We start from the raw sequence: 20371 nt of genomic DNA, 5'->3' as shown, positions 1-20371 counted from the left end.
GAAATCCTAAAGGCTTCAGAAAAAAGAAACTGGACTTCTTTTTTTGGTACATGAGGACAAAAAAAAATACTGTTAAATTAACAGAAAGCAGACAATAAAGTGTCAGAAATCTCCAGCTGCACAAACCTTTCACTGTCACGGTTGCAGAGCTTTCTGCAGTTCCTGCCTGACACGAGTAGCTGCCGCTGTCCTCCGGTGTGGTGTCTTTGATGTGGAGCTGCAGGAAGCATCCGTCCTGCTTCATCTCGTACTTCCTCCCGGCTCTCAGCGGCTGCTTGTTCTTCGTCCACTGCACCGAGAGTCCAGGTTTAGAGACTTCACAGCACAGAGAGGCTGAACCTCCCTCCTCCACCTCCACACCTTTCAAGTCTTCTCTGAAGAACGGTGGGAGCTCTGAGGAAATGAGTCAGGATCAGAAAAACACAATCACACATCTTTAATATAATTAGTAAATATATGAGCTATGACCAGGAGGAGGTGAAACCGTCTTTATCGGGCAGCTACAAATGTACAGCTTTGCAAATAACTACTAGACCACTTGCTGTTTTCTTCTACACAATAGGTCTTCGATATTTTGTTAGAATTTTAACCCAGATTTGAAATAATTATGAACAACATCTTCCAAAAAAAAATTTGCAAACCTAAAAAAGAAAATCCAATATTGCAAAACTGTGCAGCACCATTTTCTGTCTCTTTCTTTGCAACCCTTGGTGGAGAAATCCTGTGTTTTCTTCTTTCCCTCTTTGTTAAAGATAGCAGTCTTGGTGTTATCATGCAATAGGCTTTGAGGAGTAATAATGTAGTTTGCATTATTTGCTGCTTCACACAAAATGATCCATTTAGTGTGAATTTTGATATTTTTACACTGTCAGTGCATCATACTTTCAAGTATAATCTATGGCATGTATTGAGTTATTACAGGATTTTTCTTTTAGAAGATGTTGTAGTTATTTAACCACTGTAGTGAAATTCACATTAAATTATCCACGTTGAAGGCTGTTGTGAAGGCTCTGTAACAGTTGTGGTCTAATTATATCATTTCCAAAGTTGTCCAGTAACCAACACAATAGTTAATTGGACATTAAGACAATCTCTGAAAAGTCTAATTTAATGTTATGTTCCTATCACTAGATTATTCATGAATCCACGCTGCTAAAAGGACAAACCTGTCACTGTCACAGTCGCAGAGGTTTCTGCAGCTCCTGCCTGACACGTGTAGCTGCCCTTGTCCTCCAGTTGGAGCTCGTTGATGTGCAGCTGCAGGAGGCAGCCGTCCTGCTTCATCTCGTACTTTGTGCCGGCTCTGAGCGGCAGCTTGTTCTTCTTCCACTGCACCGACACTCCGGGTTTGGACAGTTCGCAGCACAGAGAAGCTGAACCTCCCTCCTCAGCCTTCACACTTTGTAGTTCTTCGATGAAATATGGCGGCAGCTCTGGAAAACAAGAAACGTTAGAGTTACAGAGTGGAATCTTCCAACATCTAAAACATCGTCAAGTTAAGACTAAATCATATGGAAAACACAATGATTTCAAATCTTCAAATCATGTAAGATTTACATGCAGATTTCCAGATTCACAAACCTTTCACGGACACAGTTGCAGACGTTTCTGCACTTCCTGCTTGACACGTGTAGTTTCCGCTGTCCTCAGACTGGAGATCCTTGACGTTGAGGATCAGGATGCAGTCATCCTGCTTCATCTCGTACTTCCTGCTGGCTCTCAGTGGCTGCTTGTTCTTCCTCCACTGCACTGAGACTCCAGGTTTAGAAACCTCACAGCACAGAGAGGCTGATCCTCCCTCCACAGCCTTCACGTTCTGCAAGTCCTTTTTGAAAAATGGTGGAAGCTCTGGAGAAGAGAAGAAAGTCATGAGGGGAAATGTTTAAGTTTAAAGTGTCAGACATTAACAACTGGGATTTTAAAAAAAGCATGCGATGCAAATAAAAATAAAAATCAATGTTTTTGCTGATACAGGCTATTCAAACTTCAGCCTATTAAAAGAAACGTTTTTCTTTAGTGTCGCAGCAAGATTTTGGCAATATGACGTCAGCCATTATTGGCTTCTGTCACTGGTCAGCTGCATTAGACGGTGTATCTTCCCGATGCTGTGAAATCAGTTGTGCAAATGTTCAAACCTTTCACTGTTACGGCTGCAGTAGTTTCTGCACCGTCTGCCTGACACGTGTAGTAGCCGCTGTCCTCAGGTCTGAGCTCTCTGACGTGCAGCTGCAGGATGCAGCCGTCCTGCTTCATCTCGTACTTTGTGCTGGCTCTGAGCGGCAGCCGGTTCTTCCTCCACTGCACTGACGCTGCAGGTTTAGACAGTTCGCAGCACAGAGAGGCTGAACCTCCCTCATCAGCCTCCACACTTTTTAATTCTTTCTTGAAGAACGGAGGGAGCTCTGGGGAAAAAGGTGAGAAGGACAAAGTTATACACCTTCTATAACATGAGTAAGATGTCAACAGGTCTGTAATAAATTAGTGCACAAATAGAAAAATGTGTTCGTCTAAAATAGAGTAAAAAACGGTAAAATCTTGTGCTTTTTTTGGACCCAAATGACTGAACAAAAGAAAAGTTTTTGCGCAACAGTTGATACGGGATAATTAAGACTAGCAGCTGGATTTAGGCAGCAAGAATATTAAGAATAATTTTGCACTGATGCCCTGAAATAGGACATTTTATTTATTCATTTATTTTACATTAAGTAAAATGTTTTTCTTGGTTTCTCAAATATATTTCACAATTATTAAATTTGTCATAAATTGTTGACGTTTCTGAACATCCAATCACTATCTTGACTTTTCTGTAACAGTAAACTCTGTCATTCCAGCTTCACAAACCTGTCACTGTCACAGCCGCAGTGGTTTCTGCATTTCCTGCCTGACACGAGTAGCTGCCGCCGTCCTCCAGCTTGAGATCTTTGATGCGTAGCTGCAGGAAGCAGCCGTCCTGCCTCATCTCGTACTTCCTGCTGGCTCTCAGCGGCAGCCGGTTCTTCTTCCACTGGACCGGCACTCCGAGTTTGGACAGCTCGCAGTACAGCGACGCCGAACCTCCTTCTTCAGCTTCTACACTCTGCAGCTCCTCCTGGAAGAACGGAGGCAGCTCTGGGGGAAAAGGAAAGAGTTGGTATAGCAAGAACGATTCATAAATGTGACTGTTATTCAATGAAATAAAAAAATAGTTAAATTAAAGCTTTGGAAGTAATTATTAGTCCACTGTGAGCAACGTTTTCTGCCTCTTTCTTGCAGTTCTTGGTGGAACCACACTGAGTTTTCTTTTTTAATGTTGTAAGTCAGCTGGTTTGATGATTCCAAACTATCTTACTTTATCTCTTTTTGTCTTGTAATCTCATAATTCCCTTCTTTGAGGTGCTGCTGAGGGTCGATTTAGTTCAGATTATCTGCCGAATTTCAACAGGTGCTAAATAATACCGACTCAAAAACAAATGTTTTCCCACCATCTGCCATGAATTTAGACATTTCTAGTATTAATCCTTTGTATTTATTGCATAAGTTATTGCAAGTATTTCATTTTTAGATGCAGTATTTCAGTTTTATGTGTAATATGTAATTTTTATTTGTGACATTTTGATTGCATGTGCAGTATTTCACTTGTGTGCACAACTTTGTCAATGCATTGTGCAACATTTCATTATCTTCTGTGACCGATTAGCTAAGTCTAATTGCCAGCATTATTTTTTACATTTTTATTCTAGCCTTATTTTAGTTTACTCTATTTTATGTCATTAATGTATTGTACATATATCTTACTGATGTTCTACTTTTTTGGCACAGCATTTCTTATGTTGTGTTATGTTTTTGAGCGATATTTTGCACAAGAATTTCCTTTGGGCTTATAAATTTTTAGCTTAACTTATTCTAAGAAGCTTTTCATGTCTTTTAGAAGACCACAGGAAAAAAAATCAAACAAAGTTATGATTCCTTAAGCCTTTTGTGTGGACTTTGTAAAGAAAACAGCAGGCGGTCTAATAAATATTTCTGTGTATGAATGTGAAACTAAATCCATCTTTTTAAATCACCATGACATTCTTCCTCATTTACCTGTTACAGTGAGTTTGGCGCTGCTCTGCACATCTCCAGTATCACAGGAGTACGTCCCGGTGTCCAGACAGTCCACGTTATGGATGAGCAGCAGGTTGACTTTTCCCTCCTTACGCATCTCGTATTTATCTCCGCTTTGCAGGGGGATGTGGTTGCGCCTCCAGGTTACCATGGTGATGAGGTCAGAGGTGGTGCAGCGCAGAGTGGCCGTCTCTCCCTCCATGACCACGGCGTCTTTGGGCTTCTCCTCGAATAAAACTAGAATTTAAAGCAAGATCCCACTTTAGAATATCAACCTGACACTTAAACTCAAAGTGCACGTTGCCTTCCTCGTGTTGCTGCTCACCTTTGGCTTTGGGGACGACCTGCAGACTCGCCGAGGTCCTCTCCTCCCCGACCACAAACGCCACGGTGCCGGTCTCCTCGGGCGTCGTCATGGTGAGGACCAGGCGGTGGTGCCGGCCGCGATACGTCATCTGGTTCATCTCGTTCTTCTGCAGGGGGCTGCCGCCGAGCCACCAGACGCCCTCGCTCACGTCGGCGTGGCTCAGCTCGCACACGAACACCGCGTCCTCCCCCGCCGTCACCGTCACGTCCTGCAGCTCGGCCACGATGCGAACGCGCTCTGTGGAGGAAGGAGGAGCTAGAATACAGCTGGCTTTTTAGACAATGGAACTTGTGATGGTTGCAACAACTTAACCGAGAAAGGCCAGGCCCGCATTTCCTACAATATAAACAAATTAGCCCAACAACTGAGTGAATGAATGAATGAATGGATGAATGAATGAATGAGATCCAGCTGCAGCGTCCACTCACCCCTCACTATCAGCTTGGCCGTGGTCTTCTTGCCTCTGGAGATGCAGCTGTACTCTCCGGCGTCCTCCAGGTTGAGCTTCTTGATCTCCAGAGTGTGCGTGGGGCCTTTCTTCTTCACGATATAGCGTCCTCCTTCTTCCACCACCACGTTGTCCTTCTTCCAGGAGACGGGCACGTTAGCGCTGGAAACCTCACAGGACAGCAGCGCAGACTTTCCCTCCATCAGCGCCTGGGTCTCCAGTTCCTTCTCGAAGAAGACTGAAGCGGCCGCTGTGGAAAGAAAGAAGATGTGATGATGCTAAAGATCTTTATGCAGATGACACAATGTTCTACTCAGCTATCTTTTTTTCTGAGGCAGGCTAGTAATGAGCTTTCATTAGTTGTAAGCATCATGGCATGATCTAAAGTTAGCTTTTAATGCTAAGAAAAAAGATCTTTTCCAGAACTTGCTACCAGATCTTGGATATTTATCAAATTTATACTTCAGGTGGGGATTAATTGAATTTATTGTTTCTGGGTTGATGATACTTTAATTAGATGTTAGAGTAGGGTCGACCAGAGTTAGAGCAACGTCTTAAGACAAAGTTTTTAAAAGTTCTTAAAGGAAAAAATTTAGAGAAATTTAGAACATTTAAATGTAAAATCTTTAAAATCTAGGAATATCGTATGGCACAAGTGATTTTGATCAATGCAAACTTGTTATTTAATGACAAAATTAAATTTATTTTATAAAATTTTACGTTGCTCTGACTTCAGCTGCAACAAAAATGTTTGATATTAACAAAAAATGTAATTATTGCCAATTTATTTTTGAAATGATGGACCCTTGATGTGAAGTAAAAGCAGTTTATTCAGCAAACGCATGAGGAAAAGTGTGATTATACTGTCTATGTGTGCATGTATACAAGTGTAAGTGACTCTCAGGGCAGTGTTTATGCAGCATCACAGCTGACGGATTAACAAGCTGAGCAGGGTTTTGTTCAATGTTTGAAACAGAACACACACAGGCAACAACTTGTAAAATCACCCAAATATGTACAGTTTAAAATAGACTCAATAGACTGCAACAAAAAATATGTAAACATACACGATATTTGCTTGGTGTACATGAACAAACCAGGAGCGTTTAAACTACCTCTGACGTTGACCTCCGCGGTGGTCTTCTGCTCTCCGAACATGCAGCTGTACTCGCCAACGTCCTCCGGCTGGATGTTTCTGATGCTCATCTCGGCGACCTTCCCCTTCAGACTCATCTGGTACCGTCCTCCGCTGTAGATCTGGTCCTCACCCTTCCACCACTGCACCGGCACCCCGGCCCTGGACAGCTCGCAGCGCAGCGACACGTTGCCTCCTTCAGGGGCCTCCTGGTTCTTCAGGCCCATTTTAAACGTGAGCGGAATCGCTGTAGGTGGAGGTAAAAGAAAAAAAATCTAAATTCACAAAAATGAAAACCTGCGCTGTAAAATTTTAACACTGGAAGCTTGTAGAAGACATATGTAATGAAATAAAGAGAGCAAACATGAAAGGAGGAAGGTCGGCACCATTTCAACAGGTTGTCCAGCTTCTGTGAAGTTTAAATAAAAAAGACATACGTGTGACGGTGACGTTGGCCGACGTCCTGGTGTCTCCGTACAAACAGCTGTACAGCCCGCTGTCCTCCAGCTGCGTGTTCTTGATGGTCAGCTCCATGACGCTGCTCCTGGCTTTGAGCTGATACTTGAAGTTGCTCTTGAGCAGCTCGTCTCCCTTCCTCCAGTCCACCGAGAGGCCTGGTTTAGAGAGCTCACAGCTCAGCGTCACGCTGTTCTCCTCCTCCACCTGCTGGTTCCTCAGCTTTGTCTTGAAGGTGACGGGTGGAGCTGAAACACCAACAAGGAGTTATTTCTCTTTGCTGATTTGTGTCTTTTAGTCTTGTTTCAATAATTATGTGAACTGAGGTTGAACTGTTTAGAAAGGAGGTGTAGTCACAAAAAAGAGAGAAAGTTTACACTGGAAAACAGGATTTTTTTTAAGCAATTCACTGTTATTTTACAGATTTTCAGGCTTTGTTAAATTGCAGATAACATCTAGTAAAATCACAGAAAAAAAGAGCATTGATTTACATATTAATTGTAAAATTTTGCTAAAATTATACATAATGGAAAATCTGTAACAGTAATTTATTCTTTTACAACATAAGACTATAGAATTACATTTTTAACAGCATCTAAATCAGCAAAATTATTATTATTTTATTTTATTTTATTTATTTTTTTACAAATATCAGCCATTTTGTAAAAGAAAAATCATATATATTAAGAATTAAGTATTAAAAAGACTAAAATTTTAAATAATGTCCACTTCAAAAATCTGAATCAGAAATATTTTAATAATCATTGAGAGGAAATTGTTTAAATTGAATTAAAAATGTGTGTTTTTACAAATAACTTCATTCTTTAAGACTGTTTGACTACAAAATTACAGGTTTTTTTTTTTTTACTGTATTTAAATGATCAATAAATATCATTTGACAGATATACATTATTTAAAATAAATTCTCAATTAAAACTATAAATGTTCACATCAAAAATCTGTATTTTCATCAAATTCCTTAACAGTGTTGAACATAATGTTACACTTTATGGCAAAAAAATAAATATATTCCAGACTTGCTGTCAGATTTCTAAATTTTTCTTTTTCCCCTGAATTTTTTTGACAGTCTAGATCATGTATTTTCATTATTATTATTATTATTATGGGATGCCTATTTAACCTTTGACCGTGAGCTCAGCAGTCGATTGGCTGTCTTTCGTCTTGCAGGTGTACTTCCCAGCGTCGCTCTCCTCCACGTTGTTGACGATCAGCTTGGTGAGTCGTCCCTCCTGTTTCATCTCGTATTTGTATCCGGGTTTCAGGATGACTCGGCCTTTCCTCCAGTCCACTGGAGCTCCAGGTTTGGAAATTTCGCAGCAGAAAGCTCCGCTGTCGCCTTCCTTCACCTCCAAGTTCTTAACCTCCTGCTCAAATGTGACAGGAAGAGCTGAGGATGGAAAGAACAACAACACATGTCAAATGTCTGTCTCACTGTGATGTTAAAGTAAAATCAGGTCTTTAGGTTTGCAGGTTAACTTCTGGTTTCAGTGATGAGACGATTATGATGAAGGTTAAAAATAGAAATCTTATGAAAAAAGAGATTCTCAACTAAGGAAATGCAGATTAAGCTCCAAGTACTTCTACGCGGGTCAATTTGACAGAATTTAGGAAATTTGTTGCTGCACCACTTCAGAGTTGATCAATTAGTTGTTTGGAGGTCAAAATGATGTTTTGCTACCATACCTGCCACACATCAAATTCTACTGATGCTAGAGGCCTTAAAAGTTGATGAAACGTCGACCAAAGACTATACTTTTGTAAGAAATATGGTTCTATTCATATATAAACACTTACAGGAACTTTCTGGGGACACAATACCAAATTGGTGTGAAAATGTTGCCTTTATTCCAGTTAGTAATCACTCATTCTTGTCATTCTTTGTCTCATTATTGGCAAGTGTCAAGTCAAAATTACAAAAAACTGGAACCTTGTCTTGCAATAGTTGTTTTACATCAAATTCTACTGATGTTAGAGGCCTTTAAAGTTGGTGAAATGTCCACCAAATACTGTATTTTTAGTAGGAAATATGGTTATATTCATATATATACACACTTACAGGAACTTTCTGGGGACTCAATACCACCTATGTTTGAAAATGTTGAATTTTTTTCCATTTTCAATTGCAAATATTATAAAATTTGTCCTCTGCTGGAGTTGTTTGACCATTTAGATCTGCTGGAAACTATTCTGCCTGTCTTCACAAAACTTCATGTTGGTGGAAGTTTTACTTCTGTAGATACTGAAGCCTAAAAGATTCCCACATTTTGCTTAATACGAGTAAAAATACAAAAATTCCAGGTCTAAAAAGGTATGAAATTCTCCAAATTCAGTCAAAATATTTCACAGAACTTAGTTTTGGGTTCCAAATAACAAATAAGTGAGTAAAATGTGACGAGGTGGCTGTGGGGAAACTTACCTCTCACTTTGATGTCAGCTGAAGTCACAGCTGATCCAACAGAGCAATTGTATTCTCCAGCGTCTGCCAGAGTTAAGTTCCTAATCAGCAGCTCAGCCCCTCGGCCTTCCTGCTTTAACTGGTACTTCTCTCCCTCCTTCAGGAGCTGAGCGTCTCTCCTCCACTCCACCGGGACTCCAGCCTTCGACAGTTCACAGCGCAGCGTCACGTATCCCTCCTCCACCGCTTCCTGGTTCTTCAGCTTCTGCTTGAAAGTCACTGGGATCGCTGAGGAGTGAATCAGAACTCTGAGTAAGACGCGCAAACTATAGAATCAGCTTCTGTCTTTCTGTAGCAGGCAGCAGGTCTCACCAGTAATGATGATGGTTGCGCTGGTTTTCACGTCTTCGCAGGTGCAGCTGTACGTGCCGCTGTCCTCGGGGACGCTTTTCCTGATGAGGAGCTCCAGCGTGGAGTCGCTCTGCTTCATCTGGTACTTCTCTCCGCTGCTCAGCACGTTGTCGCCTTTCCTCCACTGCACTGGGAAGCCTGGTTTGGAGAGCTCACAGCAGAGCGTCACTCCGTTTCCCTCCTGCACCTGAATGTTCTTCAGCTCCTGAAGGAATCTGATGGGACGCTCTAGATAAGTAAAGACAGGATAAGATGACATAAGAGTGAGGGAATTAAAGAAAACTAACTAAAGAAGCTAAAGAAACCAAAATAAACAGGTACTACTGATACTGCAAAGATTCTTCTTTATGCAGGGAAATAGGAAAACTGCACAGGTTTCGCTAAAAGTGGAAAATAATCATTTTGCACAACGTTCTTCTATATGTAGAAAAATTATGATATTGCACAGACTTTTCATTTGTAGAATATACTAGAAGCATATAATAACAAGCATGTTATACTATATTCTGTAAAACCTCCAAAAAAAGCTAAATTTCTTTGTTTACGTGCCAATTTTTTTTTAAAGACATTTTGTGTCCACAGGTGTTCCCGACACCAGAAGAAATGGTGACTCTGCAGATTATAGATATTTTATTAGTTATATTTTTATTTAGTTTCAGTACTCGTCTCTGAAAAACTGCAGTTTATCTGAAAACTTTCAAAATTATTATCAAGTGACTGTTGGTCACATCTGTGCCAATCATAGCTTCTCCTTTTTACTGAGAATACAGAATTTTTTTTGTTTTTAAAGAATGTGGTTTGAGAAAACTATTTTATTTATTTATTTGTTTTAAAAAATATTGCACAGATTCCTTTAAATGTAGAAAATAAAAACACAGGGCAGGGTTTTTGCACAGGTTTCTTTCATATTTAGAAAAATACTGATATTGCACAGACATTTCCTGTTTGTAGTAAAAATTAACAATTTAGAAAGTCCTCTGAAAAATAGAAAAAATGTGGTATAAATATAGAAAATATTGATAACAAACAGGCTAGAACGCACTGATTCTGCACCAGAGTGAAATATTTCCTCACTTCAAATTGACTGAAAACATTTTTGGTGATAATAAATGTTTGAAAAGTGAAATTAAAACACAAATATACTTTATTTTTTGCAATAATTTTCCAGCGTGCTTAATAATAATTGAAAAGCTATGCACAAATAAAATAATACCTTATTATTATATAGAGTATAGATTAATCCACACAGTCTAATCTGCTGCACAGAACTTCACCTAAATGAATAATAATTGCACTGTCTTTCTCTTTTTGCATAGATTTCCTCATTACTTTCAAAATCATCATCTTTTGCATGTTTCCATCTTCTTTCCATATTTATTGTGTATTAATGAGTTCTTTAAGCACTAAAATAACAGAATACAGCTGACTATGATGAAAGCACAACCCACCGTTCACCACGATCCTGGCGATCGTCGTCTCTTCTCCACATATGCAGGTGTAATGTCCTGCGTCGTCCACGCTGAGGTCTGCGATCTTCATCTCCACCAGCAGCTCTTTCTTCCTCATCTGGTATTTGTCTCCGTTCTTCAGCAGCTCTCCTCCTCCTCCTCCTCGCCTCCACTCCACCAAGGCGGCAGGTTTGTTGAGCTCGCAGCGCAGAACCACGCTGTTGCCTTCGGTCGCCTCCTGGTTGACCAGCGGCAGCTTGAAGCTCGGAGGCAATTCTGTCGACAGCGAAACAGACAGTCAAGAGGCAGCAGCAAGAAAACTAGAATCACCTCCCAATCATGGACGTGTACGGTTAGAATTAAAGGTCAGAGGACAATAAATAACCCATAGGAGGGTTGTTTGATGGTACGTGGTAATAGACAAAAAAGATGGAGAAACATCTCAACAACAACAGATATTCAACAGAGGAACCATGGGGGAACAATGATCACAGAAATGATAATTAAATGCATCAATGAATGTCATAAATATTCAACTGCAGCAGCAGATTGATGCTCACAAAAAGTGGCATGCTCATATTCATATATATTTATTAACCCTCTGAACACCAAGCGGTTTTATGGTTGTTATGTGCTCCTGTCACATTTTTCCTCTTTGTGTGTAATGTATAGTTTTTTTAATGCAATATAATGAAAAATAAAAAGTCCTGCACCTCTATGACAACAGAGCAACGACTGCTAGAAGTCAGAAATGTCTCCTGTGCAGGATCACACGGTTATAATGCATAAATCATTTCCTAAAAGTAGATTTTTAAAAACTTTATTGTACAAAAATTGAAAAAAATCAACATGTCCAATATTTTTCCAAGTGCACACAGATGTTACCAATAATGAAAAAAAAAGGTGAATCTGCAGACAATGGATATTTTACTGTTTATATTCTGTTGTGAACACAGCCTGAAACAGTTCACCTAAAAACTAAATAATTAATGAAGTGACTGTTGGTCACAGCTGAAACAGAGAATTTTTAGTTTTTTTTACAGAATCGGATAAAAGCAATCAATTTATTTTTGCTACATTTTTAAACTGAGACATGTAGAATAACGTGGGTTTGATGAAATATCACAATTTCACGGTAAGATTTTTAGGATTTTCCCAACATAACTGCCTGTTGCAATTGATGTGTTCTTAGGCAGACAAAAAGCTGCAAATCTACTGTGATAAAAGCTGTAATTGAAAAATTATTAAAAATGTGAACATATCTTTCAAAGCTAGCAGTGGGTTTTGGAGTTCAGAGGGTTAAATTTATGAATGGATTTTGTGTACTAATGGCTTATAATGAATAACGTGATTATTATATTACAATGGATCACGTAGTAATCCATTATTAAATGACTTTAATGAAATAAAACTAAACACTACTGCTACAGTTTAATGGAGGAGAAAACGTCTCCTGTCTAAACACCCAAAATGTTTTCACCGAACAATGAAGACGCAATGTACAGTGCATACAGAGTACTGTGACATTAAAACATTAGTGGAAAAAAATGGGTGATGTGAAACGATCGTCTCTCCATTAGGGTTTCGAGAAACTGCCTAATGGAGCTCACAGAGTGCTAACACTGACTGGGTCTATGCTATCTTTGAGGCTGACCTCTTTGACGTCTGCGCTCGCGTGATTCTGTAGATATAATACATGACAAGTGTGAAAAAAAAGGATCAAATGTGCTTCTGAAGTCATAAATCAAACATACAGAGTCTGGGGGGAGTATCTCCACCTCACCTTGGACCGTGAGCTCAGCAGTCGATTGGCTGTCTTTCGTCTTGCAGGTGTATTTCCCAGCGTCGCTCTCCTCCACGTCGTTGACGATCAGCTTGGTGAGTCGTCCCTCCTGCTTCATCTCATACTTCTCTCCGGGCTTCAGGATGACTCGGCCTTTCCTCCAGTCCACCGGAGCTCCGGGTTTGGAGAGTTCGCAGCAGAAGACGCCGCTGTCGCCTTCCTTCACCACCAGACGCTGCAGCTCCCGTTTAAATGTGACGGGAAGAGCTGTTGTGGGACGTTAGAAACACCTTGATGCAAACTAGACGAGCTTTTTGTAGTAATAAAGAGGCCTTAAGCTGTCCAACATTTTCATATCACAGTTATGGGATTCTGGACTTTAATAGTAATTGTGTGAACTGAAAATCTATGACAGCATCCAGTGGCAACATGTTTTGCAAAGTTAAACATTCAAAAATTAGGTCTAATAACCTCATTAGTTCTACTTTACTTTAAGTAAATCAGTGCGATTTGCTCATTTCCACTTAGTTGAAGTTAAAATGCCTGTTTCGTACTTTCAGTTGACTTTATAGATTAAAAACAGAGTTCTCACACCTTCAGACATTGTGACATAAAATGATAAGTTGAATCAATGAACAGTTAAGTCTTCAGTCAACTCATTAAATTAAGTTTATAGAAACTAAAGTACCATTTAAAGCCCAGCGTGTGTTACTAGAAAGACAAACATCTGCAGAAATACTTGTTGTTTGTAGTTTGAGAAAACAGACAAAGTAGAAACTTGCTGTGTGTCTTTGTTAAATTAGGTTCTGGTTATTTCTGTTTATGATATTTAAAATTGACAAAGGCTAGTACTGAAATCAGTCCTTAAATTTGGAGGTTTATAATTTATTTCAGTGTAACTAGGATCAGCCTCACAGGTTGTCTTTACGCTGACTCAGGTCAGGAGTAGTTTCAACAGTTCAGACTAAGTTCTCAGAGTTAAATGAGGAAGAAACTCTTTAAACTTAAAAAAAAATGACAAAGAAAAGTGATTCTATCTGCAGCTGTTGTCTATGTGACGAGTTGATTCAAGTTAAATTCTTAAGTTTCTGAACTTGTTTTGTCCAGTTGAGTTAATTTAGTTCTGCTAGTTTTACACTTTCACAAGATAACTTTGAGCTAATTTATCAACCAGAGTGCAGTTAACTCACATTTTTAAGCTGAATGAACTCAACATTATTTATAGAGCAGGTGCATGACTCAAGTTTTGGAAGGTAGAAAAATAAGTCTTAGGCACTCATAATAGCTCTGTTTTCAAAATGAAAAGAAAGATCACTGTTTTCGTCTCACTTACGTTTCACTTTGACTTCAGCGGTGGTTTTCTCATCTCCTGTGATGCAGCTGTACTTTCCTGCGTCTTCTGGTTGGACGTTTAAAATGGTCATCTGAGCCGTCTTTCCTTCCAGCTTTATCTGGTATTTGCCCCGAGAAACCTCCTCAGAAAGCACCTGAGCCTCTTTCCTCCACTGGACCGGGACTCCCTTCTTGGACAGCTCACACTGTAAGGTCACGCTGGTCCCTTCCTCGGCCTCCTGACTCTTCATGCTCACCTTAAAGGTGGCGGGAACCGCTGTGGAAACGGATGCAGCTTAAAACACAGGCAAGAACATCGAAAGCCACCAGCTACCCTGATCTCAATGAAGATTTTGACCTTTCCTCTTTCTTATAGTCAGTACATGGCAAATTAGGTTTTTTTTGGTTTGTTTTTTTATCTCCTTGAGTTGATATTCCACTTTTTTTTTTCCTTTCAAGGCCCCATAGATGTGCTCAGTCTGGTTTCTTCATTGATAAAGATGTATATTGATACCGTCACTGTGGTTTTATCTTATCTGACTAACGCTGGACTCAATATTTGTTTCCTTTTGTGGATTTTATCCTCCATTACTGCAACACCCTTAACAAAGAAAGTGTTTTTCAGCTTCTTGTAAGAGGTTTAGTGTTTCTCGTATTGCATTTGTTGCCTCTAAAGGTCAGAGACAGAACATGATGCAGGCTGTCAGTTTCTCTGTGTTTTTAAATGTTTCCAGCTCACTAAAATGTCTGTTGGATCTGGATTTTTTTTTTTTAATGCCATTGTTACAGTTCTAGTTCTTCCACCCTTCTTTACACGTACCGACAACTTTAACGGTGGCCTTGGTCCTCTGCTCTCTGCACACACAGGTGTAGACGCCGCTGTCCTCCGGTGTGGCATCTGTGATGGTCAACTCCAGCACCGAGGCCCTCTGTTTGATCTGGTACTTCTCTCCGTTCTCCAGCCGGTCTCCTCCGAGCCTCCACTCCACCGGGACTCCGGGTTTAGAGATCTCACAGCACAGCGAGATGTTGTTGCCTTCCGCAACTTGAAGGTTCTTCAGCTTCTGCTTGAAGGTGATGGGAAGAGCTAAAAGACAAAGCCAGGTGGTGAGATCGAGAACGGAATAATCTACAAATTATTAAAGGATTAGACAAAAAGTTGCTGCAATTTCTTTCTTGGCAGTGCAGGGAGGAGTGGAGCATCTTCTAGAGGTGTTCTTGCCGACCTGAGTTCAGACAGCTTTTGGTCAATCTGCTCTCTGAGTTAAAGCAGTGGAAGCCCATCCCCACAATCACCAGAGATTCAGGAAGCTTTGCAGAGTTTGAAACATGCCTCAAAGTTTTGCTTCACGCAGCACAAAACTGTCACCACCTGGGATTTTCTTTTAATCTATTACATTTACATACTTTATTTCTCAGTTTCTCAGTTAAAGCTGTAAAGAAGCAGAATTTAGTCCCCTCAAATATTAGACATTCAGGAAGCTTTGCAGTGTTTAAAACCAGCTTCAAGGTTTGGTTTGTAATCAGCATAAAGTTTTCTCCTCCAATAGTCGCCTTTTATTCGTTGTATTTACTGATTATATTTATTATCTCACACTGATACACTTTCAGTTTTCTTTTATTTGATGTTGTGTATTAATCATTCTGTGGCTGTTTTCTTTTCCTGTACCTGCTCAGGGATAACTGATGCAAATTAGCTGCTAGCTAACTCTGGTGTGGTTAATTTTAATTGTGCGTCATCCCTTCAAAAAAAAAGGAATAAATTAAATCATTGAAGTAAGTATAAACAAGAATATGATGCACAGCACCTACATCATTATTTGTGGGTTCGTCGTGTGCGGATTGTGTCTAAAAGTGATCAAATCTAAAGAAGCTGAATGAGACTAAATTAAAATAAATATAGTTAATGAGTTGGTGATTCTAAATTGTCCGTAGGTGTGAATGTGAGTGTGCTTGGTTGTCTGTCTCTAAGTGTAGCCCTGTGATAGACTGGCTACCTGGTGGCCTTCACCCTGAGTCAGCTGGGATAGACTCCAGCCCCCCATGACCCTAGTGAGGATTAAGCGGTGGATAGATAATGGATGGATGGATGGATGGATGGATTGTAAATGAGGAACTTTACCATTCACGGTGAGAGTAGCGGTGGTCTCGATGTTCCCGCAGATGCAGGTGTAGATGTCGCTGTCCTCGAGTGTCACATCGAAGATCCTCAGTTCGATGAGCATGTCCCTCTGCCGGATGTGATGTTTCTCTCCATTCCTGATCAGTTCATCCCCTCGTTTCCTCCATTCTACAGTGTGGCCTGGTTTAGAAAGCTCACAGCGAAGCGTGGCGGTGTTTCCCTCCTCGATCGTCACGTTCCTCAGCTTCTGTTTGAAGGTGACTGGAAGAGCTGAGGAGCAACGTACGACCACGGATCAGACAAATGAGTATGTAAAACTAGTGAATCTTTGATTTTATTGGTAAATTATCTCCTACCAGTGATTTTAATGTTGGCAGACGTCGTCTGATCGGCACACACACAGCTGTAAACGCCGCTGTCTTCAGGCACAGGCTTCCATATCAGCAGCTCCAAGGAGGTTTCCCTTTTCCTTATCTGGAACTTCACCCCGTTCCTCAGCAGCTCGTGCTCCTTCCTCCATTCGACAGGGATTCCAGGTTTGGAGATTTCACAGCGCAGTATGACACTGCTGCCCTCCTCTGCTTGCATGTTCCTCAGCTGCTGTACGAATGTGATGGGAATAGCTGGAAAACAGACGAAGAGATAAACGAGTCAGGTGGAAATGAAGCCGTATTTCTGAAAAGAAGATGTAAAAATAATGTGCCTTGTCCATAGACTCCAATGTACAGTAGAGGAAGTCAATTAACAGAACCATGTGATAACTTTGACAGATCTGAGAGGAGAATGCAATAGTTCAATAATTTACTAAACATTTCAGTCTAAAATAATAACTCACCGTGATATCTCAGACTAAAGTGTCCATATGGGCAGAAATATGGGCCACTAGAAATTAAATATTAATAAATTTGAAGCTCAACTTGAATAATAATAACTTGAAAATTCAGCTATTTACATTCAGGTTTTATGATTCAAATTCAGCTCTTAGTGCAAGTAATGCAAAAAAAAACAAAAAAACAACAACTTTGGAAACACCTAAAATGCGTAACATAAAATGCATGTGCAACAAAGAGAGCTTTACCGTGCACTGTGAGACTTGCTCTTGTTTGATGGTCTCTGCACTGGCAGGTATAATCTCCTGAGTCCTCGAGCTTCAGAGCTTTGATGGTCAGAGAGTTGATGGTCCTCCTCTGTTTAATCACGTACTTGTCTCCAGCTCTGATGCTCTCGAAACCTTTCCTCCAGTGGACCTGGACTCCAGGCAGAGAGTATTCGCAGGTCAGAGTCACGGCCTCCCCTTCTTTGGCCTCCATCGTCTTCAGCAGCTGCGTGAACTCTGCTGGGATGGCTGCAAAAAGACAGAAACGAGGGGAGGGTTACTTGTTATAACTTTCCTATATAATCTTAATCTATCAAAACAATCTAGTTCATAGTAAGTAATGAGCATGTGGTAACAACAGGTAATGAAATCTCACACTTTTTGATTTAGTTTTTGCAACTCTAAAAGTGTTCACAGTATGACGTTAAAACTTTGCTTATTTGATGACCCCTGAGGTCATCTTGTATCTTGTGGGTGGTCCTAGTCCATCTATTGGTTCTGTGAGTGGCTGTTTGATGTAATTAGGAGCACCTGTGATACCCAATGTGTTCCTGGGTTACTTACAGGCTAACTGCAGTCTAATCGCTCTTTGTTTCCCTCCGCAGGTAACACACCGGTCTGGTTATGGGTTAGTTTTTTCATTAGGATGTTTGCATTTACAACACTTGCACAGACAATAATTCATGCATGCATCCCACACACACTTGACTGAGTATGTATTCTCACAACCACATACTGGTTTGGCTTTTAATTCGGTGTAATGTAAGTGAATAAAGACAAGCTTTAATTTTGAAGCTTGGTGTGTCTCTCCTTTTGTTGTGGCCATCTTGAGCCAGGTCATAACACATGACTTCATTAAATATGTGAAAAGTATTGTGCATAAAAACTAATTTGCTTCTAAGGGAATCAGGTGGGAATTTTTTTCATCAGATTGTGTTGCTTTTCTTAGGACTGACCCTCCTCTTCTTACCTCTGACAGTGACAACAGCCCTGGTGGTGACAGATCCAGCACTGCACTCGTACACCCCAGCATCACCGCTGCAGACCTCCCGAATGGTGAGCCGAGCTTCACATCCGGATCTGCTGGCAAAGTATCTGGATGAGTTCCACATCAGGCAGCCGTCTTTGTACCACAGGATGTGACACGGCTTGGAGGCCACACAGGACAAAACCAAACCGCCTCCTTCGATCGCCTCGCAGTCCTCCAGCGACTTAATAATGGTGGGACGCCTCTCTGGTGACGTGAAGAGATGGAGCTCAATCAATACCGGATGAAATGTGACAATTAACAAGACTTTAAAAACTGATATGAGGGTCGAAGCTTCACCTCTAACCAACAGCGAGGCGTAGGATCTTTTGTCTCCGGCTGCAAACGAAATAGTGCCGGTGTCTTTGCGGGCGAGCTGCCTGAACGTGAGGGTGTGGTATCCTCCAGGAATCATCTGGATCTCGTTGAGCTCGTTGGTGTAAAGCAGCGTCTCGTCCAGATACCACTTGACGCCGGCATAGTCGCTGGGACAAATCCGACACCTGAATGTGACCGTGTCGCCTTCGAGACACTCAACGTCTTCTAGCTCATCCAGAATACACACCTTCTGACCTGAGAGGTGGAAAAGTCAAAACTCTCATTAACACCACATGCAGTCAGAACATTAACTGTATTTATTGCACATCAGACTCAATGAATTAGCATTATGTATGTATTTAACCATCATACTGGCAAAATATTTCTGCCTATTTCAGCCTGTTTAAATTAAAGTAATGTACAACCTGGATGTAAAATCTTGAATTGGGCAAGCTAAGAAATTTCAGTTGTTTGCACATAGATCACAATTTCTTAAAATTTAGAATAATTAGTTGGGGTGACAAAGGAGACACTGACAAAATAGGAAAAAAATCTGCTTCATACTTTAACTATGAACAAGTTTTTTAGTTTTAACAACAAAACATTTTAGTATAAAACGACCAATAAAACCAACAATCCTCTTTTGATATCACAAAAACACAAAAATAAAAGTGGTTTGAACTGAGAACTGTTGAATTCTTTTGTAATATTTACAGTAGTTATGAAAAAAATAATAATAAATTTGCTAAACAATGCATGTTTTATTAAACTAACATATCTTTATAGGGCAGCCAGGCTACTCTTCCAGGAACAGTTTACATTTAAAGTTCACTAAATAATGTAAACTGTGTTTTCTACTCAAACTAATTATGTTTCCTAACAGGCCCACCTATAATTGAGTCAATAATATCAAAGAACATACAGAGTATTTCTTAAATCAGTTGAATTATTAATGGCAATGAAATCGATGAGCTGTTATTTTCTTAAAATCCCTGGTATTTACTCCAAAACATACAAGAAAACAGCTGAAGTATATATCATAGGTTGCGCGTTCCTGTGTATTTTTGCAGGATCTGCTTATACATGGTTCAATAAACTAAGAAATCTGTATCGCAGGAATGACTCTGGTTAAGCAAAACTTGATAAATTAAGTTCATCCAGTACTAACTTGAGGTTGCATAAACCTCAAATCCATTTGAAAACATACATAAACTATATATCATACATCAGCTGTATTTTCCATCACATCTTTCAATATTTTCTTAATTTAAATTAATTTGTGCCGACAGCTAGACCCGACTATTCCAGATGCTTGAGTCGTGGTGATGCAACCTCACCCTGCACCGTCAGCTGTGCTCGGCTCTGCATGGTACCGACATCGCACGTGTAAATATCGGCGTCGGATTTCTCCAGACAGGTGATGGTCAGCGACAGCACCACGCCCTTCTGCCTGATGACGTACTTCCTGCCGGCCCTCAGCTCCACCATGCCCTTCAGCCAGGTCACTCGCTTGGCCGGCCGCCTGGTCTCGCACTCCAGGGTCACCTTACTCTTCTCCTCGGCTCGGGTTTCTCTCAGCTCCCTCGCAAATGTGTGCTGGAGCTCTGAAATGAAGAGGGAAGTTTGGAAAGCTTAGATTTTTTTTTTTTTAGAGCTACTGTTGCTCAACCACTCAGCAAAATGTAAATATCTAAACTGGAGAAGGTTTGAACAGGTCAATGGAAACTCAAACAGATGTATGGGTGAAGATAAATTAGCACCTTTCCTTGTGCGCCTCATTGACCGCTCAGTCGCTGAATTTCTGATTTTTAATCTATAATTTATGTGTGGCTACATAAAGGTAATGATCCCAGCGACTAGCATCTGATTTCATTCATTTTGCTGCTTACAGAAAACTCTGGAGTCCCAACTGTCAGGATTTAAATC

At 40.5% G+C, this 20371-nt stretch overlaps 1 protein-coding gene across 1 annotated transcript in view; it reads right to left on the bottom strand.

Moving 5' to 3' along the window:
- obscna (obscurin, cytoskeletal calmodulin and titin-interacting RhoGEF a) overlaps nucleotides 1–20371 on the bottom strand; it is a 55131-nt gene that overhangs the window by 24292 nt on the left and 10468 nt on the right. The window contains exons 13-35 of the mRNA XM_008292050.1: nucleotides 19783–20049; nucleotides 18428–18700; nucleotides 18071–18334; nucleotides 17083–17349; nucleotides 16361–16627; nucleotides 16005–16274; nucleotides 14703–14969; nucleotides 13884–14159; nucleotides 12551–12817; nucleotides 10768–11043; nucleotides 9281–9547; nucleotides 8930–9196; nucleotides 7634–7900; nucleotides 6474–6740; nucleotides 6017–6283; nucleotides 4882–5151; nucleotides 4412–4690; nucleotides 4066–4323; nucleotides 2842–3108; nucleotides 2136–2402; nucleotides 1582–1848; nucleotides 1167–1433; nucleotides 127–393 (exon numbers count right to left, since the gene is read on the bottom strand). Of these exons, the coding sequence (XP_008290272.1) occupies nucleotides 127–393; nucleotides 1167–1433; nucleotides 1582–1848; nucleotides 2136–2402; nucleotides 2842–3108; nucleotides 4066–4323; nucleotides 4412–4690; nucleotides 4882–5151; nucleotides 6017–6283; nucleotides 6474–6740; nucleotides 7634–7900; nucleotides 8930–9196; nucleotides 9281–9547; nucleotides 10768–11043; nucleotides 12551–12817; nucleotides 13884–14159; nucleotides 14703–14969; nucleotides 16005–16274; nucleotides 16361–16627; nucleotides 17083–17349; nucleotides 18071–18334; nucleotides 18428–18700; nucleotides 19783–20049 (6171 nt within the window). The remainder of the gene's footprint in view (nucleotides 1–126; nucleotides 394–1166; nucleotides 1434–1581; nucleotides 1849–2135; nucleotides 2403–2841; nucleotides 3109–4065; nucleotides 4324–4411; nucleotides 4691–4881; nucleotides 5152–6016; nucleotides 6284–6473; nucleotides 6741–7633; nucleotides 7901–8929; nucleotides 9197–9280; nucleotides 9548–10767; nucleotides 11044–12550; nucleotides 12818–13883; nucleotides 14160–14702; nucleotides 14970–16004; nucleotides 16275–16360; nucleotides 16628–17082; nucleotides 17350–18070; nucleotides 18335–18427; nucleotides 18701–19782; nucleotides 20050–20371) is intronic.

Source organism: Stegastes partitus, unplaced genomic scaffold, assembly GCF_000690725.1.
Source record: "Stegastes partitus isolate 25-593 unplaced genomic scaffold, Stegastes_partitus-1.0.2 Scaffold780, whole genome shotgun sequence".
NCBI classification, from domain to species: domain Eukaryota; kingdom Metazoa; phylum Chordata; class Actinopteri; family Pomacentridae; genus Stegastes; species Stegastes partitus.
This window is presented reverse-complemented; position numbering and strand designations above follow the sequence as displayed.